The following is an 11,121-nucleotide window of genomic DNA, read 5'->3' as shown; positions in this document are numbered from 1 at the left end:
GGTCAGAAAACTTTCCCAGAAATCCCCTGAGGGAGGGGGAATACTATACCAGCAATAACACATAAAAACATCTGTGGGCATGCGAGCAGGACGCAAAGTTTCACACAGCGTGACAGTTTTTTTTTTTTATATCTTACCTCCTGCTTTTTTTTTTTTTTTTTTTTTCCATCATTTGCAATAATTTCAAGTCCCCAATTTTTTATGGTCAGAGGTTTAAACTGTGACCTCTGGAAAAAACATAACCCATTGCCAGACTTTCATATCCTGCACTGATGTTCAATTTAACCACTTCAGGCCGTAGAGGATCTCTCATATCTGCAATTCCTCAATCGGGGTGATTTTCAGGTTACTTAAGATCAAACAGCAATCATGCATCGTTAAAGCAGAAACTGCTCCTCGTTGAAGTATTACGTTTTCATCTCTTTCAACAAAAACCTCCTGGCACAGTTTGACTGACAGCCGATGGCACACAAAGAAATACAATAAAGACTGAAAAAAAATATCCTAGGTGACTCTATTAGCGTCAAAACTTAAGGAAAATGTGTCATTTCTATTTCCAGAATCGGTATCTGACAACACACCTGCTCTGTTCTCCTCCTCCCCAATCTTTTCAATGGGGAGCAGCCAAGCACCATCCCCCCATCCTGAAACACCTCCAGAGCAGGTGTTGGAGGAAGGCAGAGGCTCATCAGACAATCTAAAGAATCTCTATCTAACAGCTGATAAGCACGAATGCCAGTAAAAGTCCAGCACTGTACAATTTATGATGTATTTACCAGTTTAAAGTGGCTTTGATTGTTTGTTTTTGTTGCTTTTTCTCTTGCATGTCTACAATCAAATGAAATGTTGCCATAAATTGTGATGTTCTCTATATAATTTCATATTTTTCATCTTGCAAATATAATCATAATAAAGCTATTCAGTACAATTTGACCTCTCTAGATATGTCATTTTACAAGAGGTAGCCTATCTAATCTTGTCCAAATGACAAAAATATAGCATTCTATTGCACACAATAGAGAGCAACACAGCACTCTATCGGTCTATCGGGCAACAGAGGAAAGGTTTCACAATTACAAACTTTGTTTTATGAAGGCTGTAGAAATAGTCAGATCCAGTTGTAATAATGTAAATTTTGAACTACAGCCAATCAAAATCCCCAAAAATCACAGTTTCATCACAGTTTGTTTTGTGTAAGGTATTACAGTTTTATTTTTTATTTTACTTAAAGTGCCTTCATGTCATGCATTGAGGCTCTCTTCTTTGTGGGATGAGTTAAATGATTGACTCTTCAAAGATGTGTGGCCACATGACCCAATTCTTCTGTTTCCCTGTAACAAGGGGTGGCACATTTCACCCACTGGCACAAATCACTCCACTAACTCTTACTGCAATTTTCAAGATGTATCCCAGCTAAGGTTTTCTTAATGCCAAAATCAGTGGTAAAAGCCTAATTTTTTTTTTTTTTTTTTACCTTTTCAAGAATAGAGTAAAGGTTTCACAAAACATTGTTTATGTTTTTAATTATCTGTGGACGGTGTAGCAAATTTAAGTGCATTGTTTGGCTTTTTATTGGCCTTTCAAGAGTTTAATGTTGAAGCTCCAAACAGATGCTAACCATTGTTAGCTAGCGATGTTGTGGCTAGCAAACAATATAAATGTTTTCCCCACTAGTTCTAGTTAAATGCCTATTCCAATGTGTCCTTGTCTGGTATGTTGTGCTGAATTGCAAGTCTTCTAACTTAACAAAGCAACAGCAGCTCAAGAGCTGACAGAGAGTCACACTCAGAAATTGACCAGGCCAGACTTCTGAACGTAGCACACCCCCATTACTTTGCAGGACGCAGAGGAGCAAACATGATAAACTCACCCCCACTTTTCTGTGTGCAAGAATCCAGTGTAACCTTTGTTTGCGGTGTCAGATGACGCAAAGACCATGGGTCTGTTTCTCAAAAGGTCAGAGCTTTTTTTGTACCACCTACTGACCAGCGTAAACCTTTTTTCTACTATTTGGTAAACCAGGGGTCTTAAATCACCTCTGTAAGTTACTGCTTCCTGTTTCTTGAACAGAGCTATCCGGGTGTGATAAAATCAACTGGAACAGAAGTCTCCATTTAGAGATTTGGAGATGGATGAAAGGTTGAGATAATCATTCTTCATTTTGGGAATAGTGGACTTGAATTCGGAATTAAGACTCGTGATCAAACCAAATTCATTGACTCCCAAACCATATTTCCATTGCAAAACAGAAAATAGCTTGAAATTTTTATCCATCAAAGCTGGTGCAAAACAACTTAAAATAGCAACGGCCTGAAAATACATGTCAACAAAAGTTCATATTTTCATATATAAATTCAAAAAGTGAAACATTTTGCTGGTTCATTGCACAAGTAGTGGTGCGTTTAAAGAATGGATTTGTGTTGATTGTTGATTTTTACAGCTTATAGCAAATGAGCACTAAAAGTCAAACTGCTGAGAAAATGTAGCCATTAAGTAAGATGAGATAGAAGAAGTCTAGTTATCCTTTTTGCTTTTATCACACCTTTTATTCCACTTAACTTTCCATTTATATGTTCACATAAAGCTCTCTGTGAGTTTGTCTAGCAGTGGCCTTCTGAGGCTATCCCTGGTTGTGGAGGGTGCATGCTGGATAACTGCCAAGTCAGCAGTATTATATTCATCCTATATGTTTTTCTATCACCACACTTTGGGTTTCCAGAAGCTGTAAATTGCAATCAGCAAAAAATCAGCAAGTTACGTCTTGTGAATTGAAAGTGGGCTCCCAAACTAAATTCTGCTTACAGTCTCTTCTCACCTGAATGTAGATACAAAAACAATGGCACAAGGTTCGCACAGAAACTCCAGAGGCATGTTTTATTGTTGTTCATTAAGTGGAATGAAACCAAAATTGCAGAAGTATGAAAACAGGGCAAATGACATCACACCTGAAAGAAACAAGCTGCCACCCTGACAGGTGTTACGTAAGACCTTTGTGTACGCAACTCTTTTTCTCTGCTGTCATCCAGTGACAGTAAAGAACCTAGACTACGTGGAAGCGAGACGATTCAATACAAATGTTTTTTTTTTTTTTTTTCATCTAATAGGCATTGTGAAATCAAATGAATTTAAGCGACCTGTATAGGAACCGGATGAAGATAGACGGCTCAAACAGGAATTGAATCTGCTTGTCTTGTGAAGCACTGAAGTGATCTTTGTTAGGATTTGACATCTAGACTTAAAACAAACAGAAATGAAGAAAGAAAGAGTTTCAAGATGTATCACTTATTCATTTATGTGTCAGGATTTCTCTGCTTGTGATGGATTATAGCAGAACAAAGAAACACACACACATAATGAAGGACCCTTTCATTTTGTTAACTTCACTGAAATAGAACCAGAAATTGTGTTTTAATGCCACTAAGGAAAAAGATTTTCTCAGCAACCTAATGAGGTACTTTTATTTTTTTTTTTACACTGGTTTCACTTTTGAAGCCAAAAATACATTTTGGCGTTTCTTCTTTGGCGTTTTGTACTTTAAGCAGTTTTGACTGTTTTGTTCCCAACTCTTTCAAGCATTCAAACAGTTTATCATGGGGATGTTTTGTGTCCTCTTTAACAAACTTCCTCTATCCTACTCTTGGTTTTCTGTTAGAAAATGTGGCAATGCAACTTTAATAAATCAAATCTATGCAACTAAAACAACCAGTACTCAGGATTTTAGATTTACGCTAAATATGTTGGATGCTGAAGCTGAATTAAAAGGTGCGTGAACAAAAGTATTTGTTCAAAGTTGTGCAAACTTGGCCCATCAGGTTGTCAAAGCTTTTAAAAATTGTATTTATCTCCATCTGACAGCTGCACGGTTTTCAGCTGCACATGTTAAATGCAGTATAAAATATGCAGTTTTTTTTTGTTGTTGTTGTTTGTTTTGTTTTTTATAATGGCATAAAACTGGCAATAAAACATGGCTGTGAACGCTTTTGAGGTCCACTGTAAAACTGCAGAAGCAGACGATAAGTAGTAAATTAGTGAATTGCAATTACTGCATTATTACCTAAATGACTACATAAGGGGTGTCCAAAGTGTGACTCTTGGGCCTTGGAATAATTCATGGTGGAACTCAATAATAATTCAAGACTGCTAGAAATTTGGCTCTTCAGCAAATGGAAGTGACGCAGAAAGAAACTCCTTGAAATTTTCTAGGATTTTATAGCTTTTCAATGACAAATTTATATATTTTTCAATGGAACGTTTTTGTTGCTGAAGATAGACTAAAACAGACCCTTTATTTATGTCTCATTCAAACACTGCATGCTTAAAGTATCTCTATGCTGGTTTAAAAAAAAAAGAAAATAATTCACAATAAAATTATTTAGCAGTTTAATTGGTAAAAAAAAAAAAAGGAAAACAATACATCATGCACTTTCTTCCATTGTTTGGCAAGTGGCCATCTTTTGGCCGTTTGAAATCATGGACATAATGACCAGGGGCTTCTATATTTGCTGCTAATTAGCTGAGTGCCGTTTGAACTCTGTGTCTTTGTGCAGCTTGAGCAGCTCAGGGGATCAGCGCAGAGTGCTAACATATATATACTTTCCGTTCCTATGTTTTAAACTAACACTGGTCCTCCTCTGCAGCCCAGCACAAAGGAGCCAGCAATTCCCAAGAAAGCCACCCACAGACATTTATACAGCAGGACTGGCGACCGGCCGCTCAACTTGTGTTTCAGAACTCACTTGGAAGGCGGACAATTTGTGCTGCTGCGCCAAGGACAGGAAGTGCTTGCAGAGTGACAGGAAGTGCTCACCGCTGCAGTAGCCGAGGCTGGAACTGAGATAATGCCATTGTGTAAGCAAGCCAAGTGACCTCTCCCTCAGCGCGGAGTCCAGAGGCTGGCGTCGGGAGCCCTGGCCCCCACCCAGCCCCAGACTCCCCAGGCACGGGGCGGGGGACTTGTTGGAGGTACAAGTTGGTGGAAGGCGGGGGGGGGGATTGGAGAGAAGAGGAGCGGGGATGTGAGGCGTGTCACCTCCCCCCCCCACTCCGTCCCAGCTCGCCCCCCTTCTCACCAACTCCTCCCCTCCTTTGGGTTGACTCTCAACCTCACCTTGCAGAGGAAGTGTGGCTTCGACTCCAGACTTTATGACTTCTCCCATCAAACGCCAGGATTTTTCACTCCCACACGGAGCAAAAGGCGGCCGGGGCACACTCATGCCCACGCCCATGTCAACACACGCAGAGACACACACAAAGGGGTCCCTCTTTCTCTTCTCTCAAATGAGCGAAGGGGGGGGAAACCGTATCGGGTCACGAGTGATAAAATAGATGATGACAGCATTATGGTCAAGATCCTGTCCCATGCAACGCCTATCGGGACCTCGGTTGGTTAAAAACACCCTCCCACTAACCCCTGGAGGGAACGCTCCAGAGTCCCATGCTGTTGTCTGCTGGGGGGCATGCAGAGGTTGCATAAGCATCTCTCATATTTCTGTCAGCCCCTTTTGACACGACTGCAGACCACAACAAGATGGGAATGGTCCGAGAAAAGATGAAGCTGACAGGCCGGGGTCTGCAGCCCCTGATAAGGAGCTCGGCCGCCTGCGGGTGCTGTTTGGATTTCTGCCTGCAAACAGGCGCTTCACTCTCTGCAGCTGAAATAGCTCCAAGTCTAGACGTTCCAGGTGCAGCAGGTTGCTCTGAGTTCCTGGTGTTATCTTAGCGTGTGGGGAAAGTGCTCTAAGCTAACACAGGCATCAGAATGTGCAACAGGAGTTAAAAGAGTTCATTTTCGACTTGTGGCTCAAGTCGTCTTGGAGTTTAAAACAGAAGGGTAACGTTCATTTTTTTCTAAACTTTGAGAAGGATTGAGAACAAACACAGGGGAAGTAATAGGAAACAATAAATAGTCATGACTTGATAGGAGATTCTCCAAAATAACCTTAAGTACAAGTAGCACTGTTTAAGACAGAAATCCAAGTAAACATGTATAAAATCATCTGATTATTTTTCTTTAAAATAATTTTAAATAATATATGAATTAATACTTTACATTAGCATATTTTTAGTCAGATTTGCTTGAAGGTATTTCATACTAACCCATTAAATCCAATTGTATCACTCAAGTGCATGATGTCCAGAGTATCATACTTTGTTGACTTTGTTTGCAACATTAATCGGGTTAAACTAATTTTAATGTTGAACAAAGATCATCAGAGTAAGAATAAAAATTCTGTACGCATGAATTAAGTTGAGTTCAATTTATCTAACCAAACCAAAACCTGAGGATTCGAGATGCTGCTTACATAGAACCTGCCTGTCAACACAAACTAGGTTAGAGGGCCTCAGAAAGAAAGAAACTGGAGAAAAGTAGAAGAAAAGTCACTGAGATGACTGGGAAATCGAACAGTGGCTCCACAGAAGTGACTGATCTACTGGATCTGCACCAAGAACATCACATGAACAGTCAGACATGGTGATAGAGGTGTGATGGTCTGGGCCTGCAGACCATGGCAGCAGAAAATCCACCAATAATCGACTCAAAAATAAGAAGATGAAGGTATTAGAGAAGCTTCAAGTTTCAACTGAGAAAGGATTCAACGTTGTTTATTTAAGCTTTATCTGCTCTTGTCAATTCAACCGTGTGAGTTGTAAAGTTTATTGTAGGGAAACTGGAACCTCAAACGAGGAGTCATGCAGAGATCCACTTTAAATTAAGAAACAATATTATGAGTTGATAAACGTGATATTGCAAGTTTTTATTGCTTAGTCAAATTGTGCTACTTGATTAAAGTTACTAATCAGACTGTTTTGTGAAATCCATCAGCCTCACTGTAGAGATAGTTTGGCATGTCATGGTTCATTTTTATATTTCTTTAGATGTTGTTTTATATCCTTATTTATTCAAAATAGAGTCTGCCTTCCTAAAAGCAAGCCTTATTGCACAAATCTGGTGACATCACAAAAGGCACACAGAAACTGTGCAGTTTCTCATAGTACTTTTTTTTCCTTGCTTTACCTTTTTTCATATTTTTAATTAATATTTACTTAATCCAATTACTATTTCATATTTGTTTTTAATATGACTGCAAAACAAGATATTTTTTTTATCATTTATGTATATATTTCTTAAATACATTTCAATACATTTGAATAACAGAAAAATTAACTAATTCTGCAGTTTAGTTAAAAAGTCAAATTCATGCCTCCAAGTAATTATAGTTTGCATTTTGTAAAACATATATATATATATTTTTTTCCCTTTGAGAAAACTAGAACAGAAAATCGGTTGTAGTTATATGGTGCAACATTACAACTTTCATACAACAGTTTTTCCTTCCACCAATTTTTCATCAGTGACCTTTGTGATCCCCTTGTGAAGGTGATCAAGGACTGTCTGGTGGATGTCTGACAAGTCAGCACTTTTCTGCACGGTTGTGTAAACAATAACAGAGCATGTCTACATTCTCTCAAAGTCTTATATTCTAAACGTTCTTATCATACAACTTCTACAAATGTCAATGTGACTTTTGTGATTTCAGGTTGTCTCTAGGTTAATCAAGCTACAACGCCTCCTTATTCCTCAGGCTGAGTTCATTGATTCAAGGCTCTAATGTAGTTAACAGGCCAATACACAAACTGGTGATTAAATCTTTTTGCATTTAACCTGGAAAAGTGCCGCTGGGGGCTGGGGCTGGGGGCGGGCACACTGACTTGTGAACACTTGAGAGGTTGTCCTCCTTTTGGCGCAAAAGTTGATAAATTTGTGTTAAATTCTTAAATGAGTCTTATTGCTCTGATGAATATACATTTGAAATCTGGTAGCCAGAACCCCCAGTGATTATAGCCGCTCCAAAACAGGGTCTGAGGCGGGTGTGACGTGAACTTTTTTTTTTACACCTTTGTAGTAGTGGGCACTCCCTCCGCCCGGTGATTGGCTGCCTGTGAGTTTATAGCGCACCACTGTTCACATTCACTGCTGACTTCTGTCTACCTTTTCACTTATTGCTGCATCTGTTTGTGACTTTCTCTTTTTCCTTTCCAACTTTAACGCAAGAGAGTCAAAATCTTTATTTTTCTCTCATATTTTTTCCCGTTTTTTTTCTCTCTTGTTGCTGTGGTGTGGTTCCTGCGCGCAGTCCGGACGCCTCTCCAAACACCTTCCAGAACCAGTTTGGACAGAAATGAGTAGTCCCGATGCGGGTTACGCCAGCGACGATCAGACCCAGGCAAGGTGCGCGATGTCAGTCATGATGCCTGGAATGGGACACTGCCAGTGGGCCGACCCGCTCAGTCCTCTCGGGGACAGCAAGGTGAAAAACGAGCCGTGCGCGCCAGGAGGCGGCGGCTCCGGCGGCTCCGGCGGTCAGGGACGCGGCAAGAGCGAGCCGCGGATCCGGCGGCCCATGAACGCGTTCATGGTCTGGGCGAAGGATGAGCGCAAGAGGTTGGCGCAGCAGAACCCGGACCTGCACAACGCGGAGCTCAGCAAAATGTTAGGTAAGTGCATTTAAATGTTTATTTATTTAGGTTTCTGCTGCTGACACAGCATTTAGCTTTTAGAATTTGTTATTTTTTAATCATTTCTACTGAAAATTTCATATTTTTATTTTTATCACATTGTATCAGTTAGCTCATTTAGTCATTACTAGACTACTTTTAATCGCCGCTCTCATTCGGTCGTCTAATATTTACAGGGGTGCTTCAAAAAACGTTTTCATGGGTGGACTAAGTTGGGGGTCACTTATGACCTTGTGGTGGGGAAACAACAACATCAAGTAACAGAAACAGAGTTTACTGTTTTTATGTTGCTGTTGTTGGAGCTGAGAATGAGAGATATTTATTTATAATCAACACTTTTCTGTGCCACAAGATCCAAATATATAAAAGAAAAATTACTTTTGATTTATGAATACATTACATGAATACAACACTCTTCAATACATGTATTCTAGTGCAATACAAAAAAAACTATATGATTTCCTACTGCATTTATGATCCTAAGTATTTTGTTTTTGCACACTAATATTTCCATTTAGTAGCGTAGACATACACAGCTATTAATACGGGTCTGGTAAACACAAAAATGTTTTAAGCATGAGAAAATAATATATGCTGCACCTTCTTGTAAACATGTACTCTCCTATCCTAAATTATTATTACTCAATTTTAGTACAAATATAAGACGTTGAGGATAAGGTGTCCTGTAAATATTTGATTTGCCGTCCTGTTTTTAAACTCTCTACGCCAGTTAGGCCACAGGTATAACCTCAAATTCCTGTCCCTATTCCCCTAAAATGGCAACAGGCTATTTTTATGTGCATCACCAGAGCCATGTACAGTATCTGCTGACGTATCACTGATCCGCTCCTCTTGACCTGCAGGGAAATCCTGGAAAGCCCTTCCCATCACAGAAAAGCAGCCCTTCGTGGAGGAGGCCGAGCGGCTGCGGGTCCAGCACATGCAGGACCACCCCAACTACAAGTACCGGCCCCGGCGGCGTAAGCAGGTGAAGCGGATCAAGAGGCTGGACTCGGGATTTCTGGTCCACGGTGTTCCCGAGCACCAGGCCCCGTCCATGCCCGGGGACGGCAGGGTATGCATGGACAGCCTGGGTCTGGGCTACCACGAGCACGGCTTCCAGGTTCCCCCGCAGCCGCTCAGCCACTATCGGGACGCTCAGGTGCTCGGGGGACCCTCTTACGAACCTTACAGCCTTCCCACTCCTGACACCTCTCCTCTGGACGCCGTAGAGTCAGACTCCATGTTCTTCCCTCCACATTCACAGGAGGACTGCCACATGATGCCGGCGTACCCTTACCACTCTCAGGTGGCAGACTTTCAACCTCACGAACCGCTCTCCAGCCACCACAGCAACCCCGGCATCATGCACCGCCACCCGGGCTCGGCTCCCGAGCAGCCCCCTCCATCCTACATGAGCTGCCCCAACCCTTTGGCCATGTACTACACCCAGCACTGCAGCCCCGGCCACCCCAAGCGGCACCCCGGCGGGGCAGGGCAGCTCTCCCCTCCCCCTGATTCCCACTCTCACTCGGCGGACAGCATGGAGCAGATGCACCACTCAGAGCTTCTGGGCGAGGTGGACCGCAGCGAGTTTGAGCAGTACCTGAGCTCGTCCTCATCGGCCCGCACGGACATGTCGGGCCTCCCTTACGGGCCGCACGAGGGCGGCATGCAGGGACCCGAGAGCCTCATTTCATCCGTGCTGTCGGACGCCAGCACGGCCGTCTATTACTGCAGCTACAACAGCTCCTAACCTCCACGATCTTTGAAGCTAATTTTAAACAGAAATACTTTTATTTTTATTTTCCACTCCTGGCACAATGAAGCTCCTGAGATTTTGTACTGTATCTGCCCGAAAACTGTTAGAAAAGACCTGAAATATTTTAATCTTAACACTGGTTTTAACTTCTCTTTCCTTCTCTTGCAGGGATATTTAGATTATAAATATTGTACAGTCTCAAATGTATGTATATACCGAGTTTTTTTTTTTTATACTTTTGCACTTTTAGGAAATAAATGACTGCAAAAATATTTAGCGTTTGTATCTATTATTCAAAATTATGTGAAATCTTTGACCTTTTATGAATCTTTCTTGAAGTAGAGTAAGAACTTAAAAATAAAAAAAATGTTTACTCAATAAGTTTTAATTTTAAAAAAATAAAAGCCGAGAATTGAACATGGACTGCTTACTGGTATTAAAGTATACTGAGATTTTAAAAGTTTGAAAACTGCTAATAAATTCAGTTTTCGCTGAGTTCCCTTCCCCCACCTGTTGCTGTAAACTGCCAGACAGCTGGCTAAAAGACGGCCACAATACTTTTCCCTTCATAGATGCAGCACAAATATGGAGGAGGCTTCTTTAAGAAAATAATTTTAACTTCCAGAAAAAAAAAGAAAGAAAAATGTGAAACTTATTTGAGTTGAGGGACTGCAGATGGAAAGTGAAAGGAAGAAAAAAGTGTGGCAGAAAACATATTTCAAAGATTTTATTTTACACCAAGAGTTGGCACCAGCCCTGCCAGAAGTACCAACACCTGGCATGTGCTTGAAAGGCCAGCAAACTCACCTGACCCAAACCCATTAGAGAATCTATGAAAACCA

General features: G+C 41.1%; 1 protein-coding gene across 1 annotated transcript; it reads left to right on the top strand.

The window, feature by feature from the left end:
• Nucleotides 1-7,961: 7,961 nt before the first annotated feature.
• On the top strand, nucleotides 7,962-10,583 carry sox17 (SRY-box transcription factor 17). Its single transcript, XM_007569114.2, has 2 exons — nucleotides 7,962-8,496; nucleotides 9,381-10,583. Exons 1-2 carry the CDS (start codon nucleotides 8,181-8,183, stop codon nucleotides 10,271-10,273), a joined length of 1,209 nt encoding a protein of 402 aa, XP_007569176.1. The 5' UTR covers nucleotides 7,962-8,180; the 3' UTR covers nucleotides 10,274-10,583.
• The last annotated feature ends 538 nt before the right edge of the window (nucleotides 10,584-11,121 follow it).

This window comes from Poecilia formosa, unplaced genomic scaffold, assembly GCF_000485575.1.
Source record: "Poecilia formosa unplaced genomic scaffold, Poecilia_formosa-5.1.2 Scaffold236, whole genome shotgun sequence".
NCBI lineage: Eukaryota > Metazoa > Chordata > Actinopteri > Cyprinodontiformes > Poeciliidae > Poecilia > Poecilia formosa.
Note: the sequence above shows the minus strand (reverse complement) of the source record. Positions and strands in the feature narration are given on the sequence as shown.